The 15175-nt window shown below is 37.1% G+C and overlaps 1 protein-coding gene, 1 long non-coding RNA gene and 1 pseudogene across 2 annotated transcripts in view; 1 reads left to right on the plus strand and 2 right to left on the minus strand.

The window, feature by feature from the left end:
• Positions 1–15175, minus strand: part of LOC141508598 (uncharacterized) — a 92130-nt gene that overhangs the window by 45988 nt on the left and 30967 nt on the right. The window lies entirely within an intron of this gene.
• The window catches only part of LOC141510241 (NACHT, LRR and PYD domains-containing protein 1a-like), a 66926-nt gene that overhangs the window by 32786 nt on the left and 18965 nt on the right, over positions 1–15175 (plus strand). The window contains 5 exon segments of the mRNA XM_074220238.1: positions 641–811; positions 6102–6260; positions 7949–8020; positions 8694–8981; positions 13655–13740. Coding sequence (XP_074076339.1) covers positions 641–811; positions 6102–6260; positions 7949–8020; positions 8694–8981; positions 13655–13740 — 776 coding nt within the window.
• On the minus strand, positions 3254–10740 carry LOC141508596 (dolichyl-diphosphooligosaccharide--protein glycosyltransferase subunit TMEM258 pseudogene; annotated as a pseudogene).

Raw genomic sequence — 15175 nt, forward strand, 5'->3', positions numbered from 1 at the left:
TCTGTCATTCTTATTAATATTATGACCTATTAACATTCAGACCACTTATACATTTTGAGCTATTTATATATATTATAAATGCTGATCTAAATATAATTTTGAGTTTTTCCAGCAATTTTTTTACATGTAGGAATTTCTTTGGTGAGTAATTTGGATTCTCATGTCTATCAAAAACTCATTATTGTGGGGGCAGCTAGGTGGAGTAGTGGATAGACACTGGTCCTAGAGTCAGGAAGACCTGGGTTCAAATGTGACCTCAGATACTTAATAATTACCTATGTGACCTTGGGTAAGTCACTTAACCCCACTGCCTTGCAACCCCCCCAAAACAAAAGCCTCATTATTGTGTTTAGTTGTTTTTGATTCTTATTTTAGGTATTGGTATAATTTTTAATTTTGTTAAAACTAAAACTAAATAGTTTTGATGAGTCTTGATTTTTAGAATAATGAGTTCTAAAAATGCTTTTCTTTGAAAGAGATGATCATTTAAAAAGCCACATTAATTCCACTGAAAAGATGATAAAGGATATTAACCATAAAATGGATGTGTGTTAAGCATTGTCCAGAGAAAGATCAGAAGTGAATTAATCATGGAAAATTGAATTGACCACTTTTCCTCTGATTATGTTTTTTCCTACAGTTTGACGTACTGTTATCTTACTTCTACATGTTCCCAGAATCTCTTCTCTGCTCTCAGGAGCAATGAGAGCCTGGAAAACCTATATCTGAGTGGAAATTCCTTTGAGGAAAGAGGAATAAAATATCTGTGTAAGTCCTTGGGAAACCCAAATTGCAAGTTAGAGACTCTGAGGTAAGTTTCCATATGGTACTTTTGTAAATACTCTGCTTGGCATCAGGGACAGGAGTGCATTAGGAAGGGAAAGCAACAAAGACCATGGAATGGAGGAAGGAAATTGTCAGCCTAATCAAGATTCGGGGTTCACAGTGTTTTTCCCTTCTTCCTCTACCGATGCCCTAAGGAGGGAGGAGAAAGTGAGGCTGCTGACTTTATACAGTGACCCTGTGACACTTAAATTCAATTGACTTGCATGTCATAGGGATGAGGAGTCTCAGTGAGTCCCCTCCCCAATATTCAGAGCTGCTCTCAGTGTCCCACCTATGTCCTTGCAAGAACTGCTCTTCTAACTATGACTTATTTACTGACATGGTTGCCTCTATTTTTGCCCAAGACCTTTCTACCTCTTTCTTGCATGTTATCAGTGCCCAGTGCTCTGAACCTGCTGGAGGCCATCCTTGTCCTTTATCTTTTATGTGAAGATTGGGATCTGGTCTGCCAAGAGACTTAATTACTTATTATCTGTACCTGAGATCTTGTTTGTTATCTAAAAGTCCTCATTAACAAACAGGTTTGTAATAATTATAAATTCTATCCCTTCTAACTGTCCCTTGGTGGTGCCAATTTCTGACATCCAGATCTACTTCAAACAGAAGTAGTTATTTACCTGAGATAATTTTTTCTCCCTTCTTCTTCTTACTTCTCTCTATGTAAATGAGAATGTCAGATCCCTCTTTGCTTGAGTGTCTCCCCAATTCTTAGCCCACTGTGCCATCACAGTTCCAATAAAATGCCAACTTGCCTGGGAGAGAGCTCACATTGTGAATTCTTTCTCAGACATTTTTCACAGAACTCCAATATTTTGAGGGTGCTGACCCAATATTTTGAGGATGTGAACCCCAACAATGGCATCACCTCTCTGATGTCTTGTTCTTCTTTGAGAACAAAGAAGAAAAAACAACTTATGAGATGCAGTTCCTATCTTCTTTTCTTTCTTTTCTTTCCTTCCTCCCTCCTCACTTTACTTGTGCAAGCTCTATCTGGTAAGATTGCCTGGTAAGATTTCTTGTGGCTGTTCCCAAATCACTCTGGTTCTACTTGATTGGTCAACAGTGGTCTCAGACTAAGCCCATTTGTCACTGTTTTGGCCCTGTTTGGTTCAGAGTGAATGTAAATAAAAATTGTACCTGTTTTGGGCAAAAACCCTGAGGGTCTCTTCCCCTCCCACATTTTTGATTTTTTTTTTTGGACTATGCACAAGAGACTCTTCTTTTTTTCCTTTCTTACCTCTTTGATGTTCTGGTCTTTTTCAGTAGCAAATGACAAAAACTGCTCTAAAGGAGTAACAGGACAAGAAAAGATTGGTTTGCTAATGGAATACTGCCTTTACAACAGCCAATTATTATATCTATGTGCTTGGATCCCAAATTTATATAATCAATCCCAGTCTCTGAATAGCCTGTTAACAAGCTTTCTTTTTTTTTTTGTAATTTATTTTTTATTCTCATTTTGTACAAATGTTTTTTTACATTAATAAAATATTCTTGTTTATAAGTAAACAAAATACCCCTTCTCCCCCATGAATATAGATAGACTTGCTTGGGAAAAAAGTAAAGGGGAGAGAAAAAAATTAAAATAAAAAAATAATCGTAATAATTGTAGGTATGGCCAGGTGGCGCAATGGACAAAGCACCAGCCCTGGAGCCACGAGCACCCGAGTCCATATCCAGCCTCATAAACCCAACAATCACCCAGCCGTGTGACATGCAAGCCACCCGATCCCCACTGCCCTGCAAAAACCAAAAAAAAAAAGAAAGGAAAAAAAAGACCCAAAATAAAATAAAATAGTAATAATAGTAGGGGTGGCTGGGTGGCAGACAGAGCATTGGCCCTTGAGCCAGGAGCACCCGGGTCCAAATCCAGCCCCAGACACCCAAAGATCACCCTGCTATGTGGCCCCAGGCAGGCCATCCAGCCCCACTTGCCCTGCACCCTCCCCCAAATAATAATAACAAAAAATGTGCTTGAGTCTTTGCTCCAACACCAACAACTCTGTCATGGGTGGATCTCATTCTTTATGATAAGTCCATCACAAAAGTTATTTCCATATTTTTCCAACATTGCCATTGCTGATCACAACTCCCTCCTTTCTTATTTCTCCACTACCATGTACTCTATTTTCTCTCTCCTTTCACTCTGACTCTGCTGTAGGGCTGAGTGGCTCAACAGACAGATCCCTGGTCCTGGGGCCAAGAAGCCCTTGAGCCCCCATACCACCCCTTAGGCCCAGAATCCACCTGGCCCTGTGGTCCTGGGCAGGCCTTCCAATCTCAGCCCCTTGCAAGAAGTAAGAAGGAAAATGTGTTATATCTGGTCACTCTCCCCCCATGGTCCATCCTCTCCTCCTTTATTCACATCCCCACCCCTTCCCCCTGCTCCCCCTCCTTCTTACTCCAGATGTCTATACCCCATTGAGTATATTTGCTGTTTCCTCTTCTAGCCATCTCTGATGAGAGCAAAGGTTCCCTCATTCCCTGTTGCCTCCCCACTTCCATATCATTGCAATAGCTCATTGTAATAAAAAAAATCTTATGTGAAATATCTTGTTAACAAGATTTCTAAACAAGACTGCTTATTGTGGGGATTGAAATTGTCCCACCTTCAATAAAAGATGCTGAGGCAGAGCTCTGAATCAATGACCATTTATTAAAGGGTCCATTGTCATGTCGTATGAAGTGTACCTCAGTTCTACACAATCTGATATATCCACTTCTTGTGGATATATCTTGTTTATATGTGTTGCTGATGAGATATAGAGATAGAAGATTTAAGGCCACTGAGAAAGGAAAGAATTAACATGCTCCCTAGGATTTTAAACTGCTAAGGATTTTATTTGATAAGCTTTGTTACAAATTATACAGGAGGGGGCAGTTAGGTGGCACAGTGGATAGAGTACCAGCCCTTAAGTCAGGAGGACCTGAGTTCAAATTCAACCTCAGATACTTAATTACTTAGCTGTGGGACCTTAGGCAAGTCACTTAACCCCATCGCCATGTTAAAAAAAAACCCAAAACAAAGTACATAGGAAAAGCAGTAAGTACTTCAAGGACAGGCTAGGCAAAGTTTGAGAGAGAGAGAGAGAGAGAGAGAGAGAGAGAGAGAGAGAGAGAGAGAGAGAGAGAAGGGCAGGTAGCCATGATGCTTGGCTTAATCTCTCCACATGGCATGGGGGGAGGGCTGTGGTCTAAGAAAGAGCTTGAGAAAAACCCATCCCGCTAGAGTTGAAGAAGAAGAAAGAAGCCATGGCAATTCCTGTTAAATATTCTTCTGTAGTAGGTTGGACAAGGGGTGGCACTTAGGGAGTGGTCTTGCACCTTGGGCCAGGTACCTTCCAATGGTAAACTATATATAGGTCCTTCCTGTCCCAAGGTTCATGATTTCTAAGTTCAATATATTATTTCCTGTCACACTATTGGATACAGCCAAGATTAGGAGAAGGAGAAAATGGGAGATAGAGCACAATTAACAGACTTTAACCTAAAAGATTACAGAATCTGTTTCTGACTGTAAATTTTTTATGTTCATAATTTTCTGCATCATATATTTGAAACCATGTGTTACCTGAATATTAAGATACAAAATAATTCCATTGGTCGACATATGAAATGTACACTAAAACATGCAAAAAAATATCAGCAACGTGACAAGCTGGGTGAAGCTAGGAATATTTGCATTGATTAGATGATCACAAGATGGTCACTTGCTTTTATTAGACAAGAGAGAATGGTCTGGAGGTACAATAACAAATTGGTAGACTTTCCATATAACTGAGTCATCTGCCCCACACTGAACTTGGTTGCTATGGCAAGAAAAAACAAGAGTGGAGGACCTCTAGCTAACTTTCTGTGATTAAGCAAATGATCTTACATTTTATAGCTCATTAGGACCTAATATATAGAACTTATAATCATTACCACTATAGAATCATAGCCAACTGCTTGATACTGATTGGAATAGTGTAGGGGACCAAATGAAAGAGATGACAAAGGACGGTGATCATAAAATGGATATTTACAGTATTTCCCAGAGAAAGATAGGAACTGAATTAATTATGGAAAACTGAACTGACCACTTTCCCTCTGCTTATGTTTTCTCCTACAGTTTGACATCTTGTAAACTTTCCCCTGCATGTTCCCAGAATCTTTTCTCTGCTCTCAATAGCAATGAGAGCCTGAAAAACCTAGATCTGACTGGAAATTCCTTTGAGAATGAGGGAATAAAAGTTCTGTGTAAGGCCTTGGGAAACCCAAGCAGCAAATTAGAAACACTGAGGTTAAGTTCCCACATGTTACATCTACAGATGTTCAGAGACAGCAATGTATTAGGAAGAGAGAACAGCACCAATCAGGGAACGGAGAGTGGAAATTGTCTGCCTAATCCAAGTTTAGGGTTCATAGTCTTCTTCCTCTCATTGTGCCCTAAGGTGTAACATGACAGGGAAAGATTAATTTGTAAAGGAAATACTGCATTTCTCTCAAACAGTCAATTATTACATTTATGTGCATGACTCCCAAATCTATTTTATCAGTTCTAATTTTTATATACTTTAAGAAGCCAAACTCAACACGTCTAATCAGAATTAGTTATTGTTCCACCTTCAATAAAAGACACTAAGGCAGAAGTCTTAGTCCATGACAATTTATTAAAGGGTCCATTGTCACATAAAATGGAGTAGACCGGAGATCTTCTTGATCTGAGATGTCCTCTTCTTCCAGGATTTTGTATTAATATAGTCTGATACCCTGTATTACCTGGCCCTTCTAGAGCAGATATACAAAATAAAGAATAATTCCTTTTGTTGAGATATGTCACATGCACTAAAATAGGCAAAAAATATGTCAGCAGTATTACAAGTTGGGTAAAATTAGGAATATTCCCATTGACTAGGTGGTCACAAGATGGTCACTTGCTTATGTTGAACAAAAGAGAATGGTCCAGTGACACAAAAGCAAATAAATGAGTTGGCTGTCCCACACTAGACTTGGTTACTATGGCAAGGAAAAACAAGGGTGGAGGGCCTCTAGCTAATTTACTATGATCAAGTAAGTGATCTTACAATTTGCAACTTGTAAAATTGCTTGATACTGATTGGAATAGAGTAAAGGGACACATGAAAGAGATGACAAAGAATGGTGATTATAAAAATGCATGTGTGTTTAGCATTGGCCAGAGATAAACAGGAAGTCAATTAATCATGGAAAAATGAATTGACTATTTTCCCTCTGATTATGTTTTCCTCCTACAGTTTGGCCTTTTGTCATCTTACCCCTACATGTTCCCAGAATCTCTTCTCTGCTCTTAGCAGCACTGAAAGCCTGAAAAACCTATACCTGAATGGAAATTCCTTTGAGAAGGAAATAAAACTTCTGTGTACAAACAAAAACTGCAAGTTAGAGAAAGTGGGGTGAGTTTCTACATGTTACCTTTATAGATATTCTGTTTGACATCAGGGACAAGTGTGCATAAGGAAGAAAGAGTAACATAGAGCATGGAAAGGAGAATGGAAACTCTGCCTAATTCAGGTTCAATTTTCATATTCTTACACCTTTTCTCCATCTTACTACACCCTAAGGAATAATATGACAGGTAAATATTTGTTTGCCAAGGGAATTCAGCTTTTCTCTGTAACAGAATGGTTTCCAAATCTATATTATCAATCCTAGTCTTTGGAGATCCTGTAAGCAAGTCAAACTCAACATGTTTAAACAGAACTGATTCTCTTTTTAACAAAACCCTCATCTCTTCCTAATTTCTGTAGTTCTTTGGAGGGAGTATAAATCTTTTATCACTCAGGTTTGCAGTTTCACTGTAGTATAATCACGGCCAAGTTTCATATACAATAATCAGGTGAAAATTTTGTGATTTCTTCTTCCAAAAAAAAAATCTCCTTTATCTGTTTCATATGTTTGTGCATGCAACTATCTTTCTAATTTAATGAATGGTTAAAAATTAATTAGATTACTGAATATTATATTTAGAAGTGGATTTATTCTAATGAGGGGTTGGGAATATGTCTGATCACTTCATTCTTGAACAAAAGAGACTCATCTATACCTAGACCAAACCTGCCTCAGGGAATCTAGACAAAAGGCTGGGGGACTAATTACCTATTTGGCATGGAGATGAACTGGACCAGAAATTACCTAAATCATATTCTCTTTGTCATTTAATCTGAACAAAACTTTCCTAGTTGGATGGGGTCCTGCCCAAGGTTGAGGAGAATGTCAACTCAATCTCATCACTCCTCATAAGGATTAGTCTTCAAATGACAAATGGCAAGAGGAAAAACCCTGACTCTCCCCCTTCCCCATATTAATTAGTAATTAACGGCAATTTTTCTCAGACTGCTGGCCCAGGAGGTAGGAAGATATGAAAATAAATCTGTCCTCACACACTCAATTGTCTTGTGACTCTGGACAAATCACTTAAGGCTTATTGAAGTTTCCTCATCTGTAAAATGGGGATAACAATATCTATCTTACAGACTTGTGAGCATAAATGAGATAATATTCTTGAAATGCTTTGTGAATCTTAAAGTACTATATAAATGCTATACATTTAATTGTCTTGTTGTTTGACCTTTTTTCTGCTAAAGGAAGGTGATGCCATAACATGCAGGTGAATTGAATTTAAATCAGGGAGGGCTATGCAAAGTCACCAATTTCACTTTCTCCAAATCAGTTCATTGGCAAGATATAGATGTCTGGAGATGGCCCTGGATGCACTGAGAAACCTTGTCTTTTTAAGCTCTTTCCCAGGTCTCAGTTTCACTGAGGCAGCAACCATTCAACAATTAAGGCTAGGTAAAAAATGAGGCTTGGTAAGAGAGGGATGTTATAGTTCCTGCCCCAATAGACATTTTTATCAGTTTCCTAGATAGAGAGGATGGAGAATGGGATGTGAAAGACATAGAGACCCAAGAGAGGAAGAGTGGGGGAAATAAATGTGTGTTGGTTCATATATATATCTGAAATGTTCCCTTCATCTTCCTCTCAGGGACTGGGCTGGTTTAGCAGCCACAAAAATTGATGAGTGAGAGAATCCTACTAGAATCAGAGCAGAGAGAATATGATTTCTTTCCTATTTCCACAGGCTCCGCCATGCTAAATTTAGCAAAGACACTAAAAAAGAGCTTTCAGACCTCCTGAAGATAAAGTATTCCAGGTATGTTCCTCATGTGTGCTGCAAATATCTCATCATTTATGGTTACACAAGCACATTTAACTGTATGGACATACTTCATACACATGCATGCAGTCACAGTTCAATTCAACAAATAATTTTTAACCTAATCACTGCTCTAAATTGCTGTTACAGGTTAATAGGTATTCATTGATGATTGCAAATGCAAAGATAAGCAGTGAGCATATACACACACATATACACTCACTCATACACACATTCACACAAACAAATATACTAATACACTCTCTCTTGCTCTGCTTCGCTGTTTGTGAAAAGTGATATAGTGGATGGAGTATTGGACTTTGAATTAGAACTAAGGTAAAAATTAAAATAGAGAAAAAAATGAGAACATAAAAGAAGTTTTAAAAATCAAACATAGAATGCTTTGGTCTGCATTCAGGATCCATAGTTTTGTTTTATTTTTTTCTGGATGAGGATGACATTTTCCTTACCTGGTCTCTTAGGATCTCTCTCGATCACTCAATTGCTGAGAGGAACTGAGTCCATCACAGTTGATCATCTCACAATGTCACTGTTGGTATATACAATGTTCTCCTAGTTCTGCCTACTTCACTCAGCATCAGTTCATGCAAGTTTTTCCATTCTTTTCTTAAGTCAGACCATTCATGATTTTTTTTTTTCATACACTGAGGCCAAGGCACCTCCATTTATTAGAAATCAGTGGAAAGCTGCGTCTGACAAGAATAGAAAAACGGAGGGGGCGGGAGCAGGCGCTGGGCACAGGCGGGAGCAGGTGCTGGGCACCGGGGGGTGGTGGCGGGCACTCAGGGCCGCGGTGGTCACATGTAGATGCCCACCCAGAGCAGCAGGAAGAGCACCCCGAACCCCATGAAGAGCGAGGCCACGAGCGAGATGAGCAGCTCCTTGTAGATGTCGCGCGTGTACTTGGTGGACGACCTCGTAGACGAAGAACCAGGTGGTGAAGAACATGCCGATGGCCAGCAGCACCAAGGTGAGGTGCGGGAACACGGCGGGGTTCACCGGGCTGGTGTACCTGCTCATGGCCTCCAGCTCCATCCTGCTCCATGACTGGAAGGCCCCATTCATGATTTCTTACAGAACAATAGTATCCCATCACATTCATATACCATAACTTGTTCAGTCATTCCCCAATTGATGGGCATTCTCTTCAATTTCCAGTTCTTTTCTACTACAAAAAGAGCTGCTATAAATATTTTTATAGATGTAGGTCTTTTTCCCCTTATAATTTCTTTGGGAGATAGACCTAATAGTGGTATTGCTGGATCAAAGGGTTATGCATAGTTTTACTGCCCCTTAGGTATAGTTTCAAATTGCTCTCCAGAAGGGTTGGATCAGGTCACAACTCATTCAGCAGTGCATTAGTGTTCCAGTTTTGCCACATGCTCTCCATCATTGATCATTTTCCATTTCTGTCATTTTAGTCGATCTGAAGGTACCTCAGAGTTAATTTAATTTGTATTCTCTAACCAATAATTACTCAGAGCACTTTTTCATATGACTGTAAATAGTTTTAGTCTTTTCATCTGACAACTGTTCATATCCTTAGACCAGTTATCAATTGGAGAATAATTTATATTCTTGCAAATTTGACTCAGTTCTTTATATATTTAGAAATACTTTATCAGAAATACTAGTTGTGAAAATTGGATTCCATCTTTCCGTATTACTACTAATACTACTACTCTTGGTTGCATTGCTATTACTTGTGCAAAATCTTTTAATTTAGTGTAATCAAAATTATCCATTTTGCAAACTTTTATCTTCTCTATCTCTATCTCTCTTCGTTAGTCATATACTTCTCCCCATTCCATGGATCTGACAGATAGACAGATTGTTCTCTTCATTGACTTACAGAATGACCCTTTATGTCTAAATGGGTGAGATGTTGATCTATGCTAATTTTTACCATACTATTTTCCAGTGTCCTCAACATTTTTTTTTGTCAAATAGTGGGTTCCTATCCCAGAAGCTAGAGCCTTTGGGTTTTATCAAATAGCACAATTCAAACTCCTCTCAGAATTAGATATAACTAATCATAAAATAAACAAGAAGGAAATTAAGGACATATGTAGAATTTTAGAAAAGTTAGACATGATAGACATCTGAAGAAAATTGAATAGGGATAGAAAAGAATATACCTTCTTCTTTGCAGTACATGACACCAACACCAAATTGACTGTGTTTAGGGCATTAAAAACCTCACAATGAAATGCAGAAAGGCACAAATATTAAATATAGCATGATGCTCTAAAAATTATATGTAATTAAAAGTAATGGAAAGATAAGCTAAAAATAATTGGAAACTAAATAACCTAATATTAAAGAATGAGTGGGCCAAACAGCAAATAATAGAAATAATCAACAATTTCTTCAAGAGAATGATGTGACGTCATACCAAAACCTGTGAGATGCAGCTGAAGCAGTTAGTAGGGGAAATTTTATATCACTGGATGCTTACATGAATAAAATAAAGAAAGAAGAGATCTGTGAATTTGGCATGCAACTAATCAAGCAAGAAAAAAATTTAAAATTCTCAATTAAATAATTTAAAATTCTAAAAATCAAAGGAGAAATTAATGAAACTGAAAATAAGAAAACTATCAAACTAATAAATGAAACTAATAATTGTTTTTTATTTTAAAAAGCAATAAAATTGATAAACTTTTGGTTAATCTGATTTTATAAAAAAGAAAAAAAGCCAAATTATGAGTAGCAAAAATGAAAAGAGTGAACTCACCACCAATGAGGAGAAAATTAAGTAATAATTTGGAACTATTTTGTCTAACTGTATGCTACAAAATTTGACAGTCTAACTGAAATAGATGAATATTTACAAAAATACAAAATGCCCAGATTAACAAAATAGGAAATACAGTAATAAAATAATCCCTATTTCAGAAAAAGAAATTGAACATGTCATCAATGAACTCCCTAAAAAAATCTTCAGGGTCACATGGATTTACAAGTGAATTCTACTAAACATTTAAGGAAAAATTAATTCTAGTTCTACATAAACTATTTAAACCAGGAAGAACCAAAACAGAGAAAGCAAAATATAGACCAATATTCCTAATGAATTTTTATGCAAAGGATTTGGCAGTGGCAGTTAGTTGACTCAGTGGATAGAGCACTGGCCCTGGAGTCAAGAGGACCTGAGTTCAAATCCTGCCTCAGACACTTGATAATTACCTAGCTGTGTGACCTCGGACAAGTTACTTAACTCTATTGCCTTGCAAAAAACAAAAAACAAAAAAAATAGCAAAGAGTGATTAGATTACAGCAAGTTATCACTAGAATAATATAATATGATCAGGTTGGATTTATACCAGCTGTGCAAAATTGGTTCAATATTAGGAAAATAATCAGTATATTGAGTATATCAATAACAAAATCAGCAGGAATCATGATTATCTCAATAGATGCTGAAAAAAACTTTGAAAAATATAGATCTATTCCTATTAGAAACACTAGAGAGAATAGAAATAAATGGTGTTTTCCTTAAAATGATAAAAATACTCTTTTAAAAAGTGAACATATGTTGGGGCAGCTAGGTGGCACAGTGGATAAAGCACTGACCCTGGAATCAGGAGAACCTGAGTTCAAATCCAGCCTTTGACACTTAATAATTACATAGCTGTGTGACCTTGGTCAAGTCACTTAACCCCATTGCCTTGCAAAAAAACCCCACTCAAAAACAAAAGAAAGCAAAACAAAAAAAATCAAGAACAAACAATAAAAAGTGAAATATTATCTTTTCAGATTCTGTGAGGTTTTTTTTTGTTCGTTTCTTTGTTTTTTATTTTCTGTGGATGTGGATGTCATTGTCCATAACAGGTCTCCTAGGGTTGTGCTAGATCTCTAAACTGATGAACGGAGCAGCAACCACCATAGTTGGTGAACTCACAATGTTGTGGTTAATTTGTACAATGTTCTTTTGGTTCTGTTACTTTTCTCAGCATCAGATTGTGTAATTCTTTTCATGTTTCTCTGAAGCCTGAGCAATAGTACACTATAAAATTCATATACCACAATTAATTCCCTTCCACAATTGATGGGCATTTCCTCAATTTTCAATTCTTTGCCACTATAAAAAGGGAAAATAAAATTTAAGGGAAAATCAGTCTGGAAACTCAAGGAGAGAAAGATAGGGACATTCAAGATATGATATCTTCACCACCAGACTTCCTTCGACTTTCATATTTCCAATAGTAACGCCATCAACTATTGTCAACTAATAAGACATTTTTGACTCTCAACTCCATTCTCAGGTCCCTTCCATCAATCAATTGCTGTGTTTCATTCATTCTTTTTCTTTCATAATCCCTCTGATTAGTGCCTTTCATTTCCAAAATGCAACTTGTCCTAGCTCAAGACATTTCTTAGTTTGAAAACTGAAACAACTTTCCTGATAATTTCTCTTCAACCAATGACTCCTCTCCAAATTGTCCAACTTTAAGAGCTGTCAAAATAATGGTCATGCCATACTTCAAAATCTTCAATATTCCTCACTGACCTTATGATAAAATATAAACTTCTTAGCCTAAAGTTCAAAGTCTCATACAATTTGACTCCAAACTAGATTTATACCTTTTGTCATATTACTGCCTCTTGTGTCCTTTGTATTTTCCAAAACAGCAAGTAACTGTTCTCCAATCTCATTCTGTCATCTCCCATCTCTGATCATTTGCATATCCTATGTCCCTTGCCTAAATACATTCCTTCCTCATGTTAAATGATTTTAAAACTTCTTCTCTCCCTTCAGAATCAAGGTTCCATTTATTTACTTCATAAAGTCTTGAGTGATCCTCAACCAAAAACAAAACAAAACCATTACTTGTTCAAATATCCACAGAGACCTCTGGATGATTCCTTTCTTCTGTCACATTCTTCCTTGTCTTTATTTTCTGTGTCCTAATCCCCTTGAAAGGAGTGCTTTATTTTTCACTTTTACATCTTACACTGAGTATAGGGCATTACACATAGTAAAATATTTAATATATTGTTGTTGTGGCTTATTGTTGGAAAAAAAGGTGCAATCAAAAAGGTTTTGTTTGGGAGAGAGAGAAAGAAAATCTAGCAGGAGAAAAAGAAAAGTCCCTGTTTTAAAGTGATATTTAATTTCCAGGAAAGATCCTTTAGAAGCAACAGACCTAACCCTGATGGCTCCATTTCTGGACATAGAGCATTCAGGCTTTTGGGGTTCAAACTATGTGTCTCAAAATTTGGCTTTGAGAAGTTGATAAAGAACTGAATTTAGCATCTAGAAGATTAGAGTGCAAATCCAGCCTTTGACACTTAGTAGATGGATGATCTGGGCAAGTCATTTAATGTCTGACTGCCTCAGTTTCTTCAACTGCAAAATGGGGATAAAAATAGTGCCTGCTTCCTAATATTGTTGTGAGGATCAATGAGAATATCTGTCAAGAATTTAACACAGTGCCTAGTAAACTGTAAGTGCTTAATAAATGCTTTTTCCTTTTATTCATTTCACTAGTTCTTGACATGAGAGAGTATACAAGAGCTCCAGGGTCACTTATATGTTCAATCATGAGGATATTCTGTTTTAACCTCCATCAACACGACAACTTTGATTACCTATTTTCTTTATAGGAAAAATATACAATTTCTTGATCCTGACATAAAAGAAGAACAAGAACAACATTATAATCCTCCACAGGAGCAGAAGTCTGGATCAGGTGATGAAAGACCTCACCCAGACACCTTGACCTCCCCTTATCCTAAACTTTTGAAACAGTTTCCTTACCTTTTTTTCCTATTATATCCTTATCATACTTACACTTCCAGATTAATCTTCCTTATTCCCAAGTCTAATTCTGTCACTATCTTGCTATTATCACTGCATAATAAATCTTAAAATTCTTCGCCTTTCACAAAAGATCTTCAACAATCTGTTCCAACCCTCTTTTCAGCATTATTTCTTAATGTCTCCCTACCTAAATTTCCTGGTTCAGATATTTCTCTATTTACTGTTTATATGGTGACAGTTCTGGTGGCACAGTTGTAGAACACTGGGTCCGAATTCAAATCCATCCTAAGCTATTTACTTTCTATGTGACCCTGGGCAAGTCACTTAACCTGAGTTTGTCTAAGTTTTCTCATTTATAAAATGATGGAATAACAGGACCAAGGTTTTTATGAGGATCCAATGAGATAATATCTGTAAAGGTCTTAGCACTGGGTCTTGCATTATTATAATAAGGGTTTTTTTTTAAGTTTTTGCAAGACAATGGGGTTAAGTGGCTTGCCCAAGGCCACACAGCTAGGTAATTATTAAGTGTCTGAGGCTGGATTTGAACTCAGGTACTCCTGCCTCCAGGGCCAGTGCTCTATCAACTGTGCCACCTAGCTGCCCCCTATAATAAGTTTTTAATAAATACTTTTTTCCTTTTTTCTTTCCTTCCTTCCTTCCTCCTTGACAGCAGGGATTATTTTTCTTTTCTTTGTATCCCCCTGTACTTGATACAGAATTTCACACATACTTGGGGTTTCATAAAAACTAATTTACTGTCAGTGGCAAAATCTTGTTGATTTTATGTCCACATCTCTCTTGTCTTTCTCTTATATGGCTGCTGTTGTAGTTTAGTTTCACATTGTCTGAACTTAATGAATCAACTTCTTTAATGCTTGTTGATTGGCTGACTCTTTTCTTGTTACAGAAAACACCCAAGTTTACATTCTTATTCCTGAACTATCTCCTAAGCTTCAGATTTCCATTTCTAACTCTTTAGAATTGTTTCTACCTTGGTGACCTGCCAGCTCACAAAGAGGATGAAGGGCTGGACCTGAGACAGAAGGACTTAGTTCAAATTCTGGGTCAGATACTTGCGAGCTATGTGACTCTGGGCAAGTCATTAAACTTTTGTCTACTTCAATTTCCTCATCTGTAAAATGAGACACCTATCTCACAGTGTTTTGAGAATAAAATTAGTTATGTGTAAAGTCTCAAAACCTTTGTAAACTTCAATTCCCTATATAATTTCAATTATTTATTATTATTACATACTTCACAGAATTGTTGCAAAGATCAAATAAAAAATGCAAGTAAAGCATTCTGCAATCCTTACAGGATTATGTAAGTGACAGTGATAAGGATGGTGATGATACATCAAC

This window comes from Macrotis lagotis, chromosome 1 (genome assembly GCF_037893015.1).
Source record: "Macrotis lagotis isolate mMagLag1 chromosome 1, bilby.v1.9.chrom.fasta, whole genome shotgun sequence".
Lineage (NCBI taxonomy): Eukaryota > Metazoa > Chordata > Mammalia > Peramelemorphia > Peramelidae > Macrotis > Macrotis lagotis.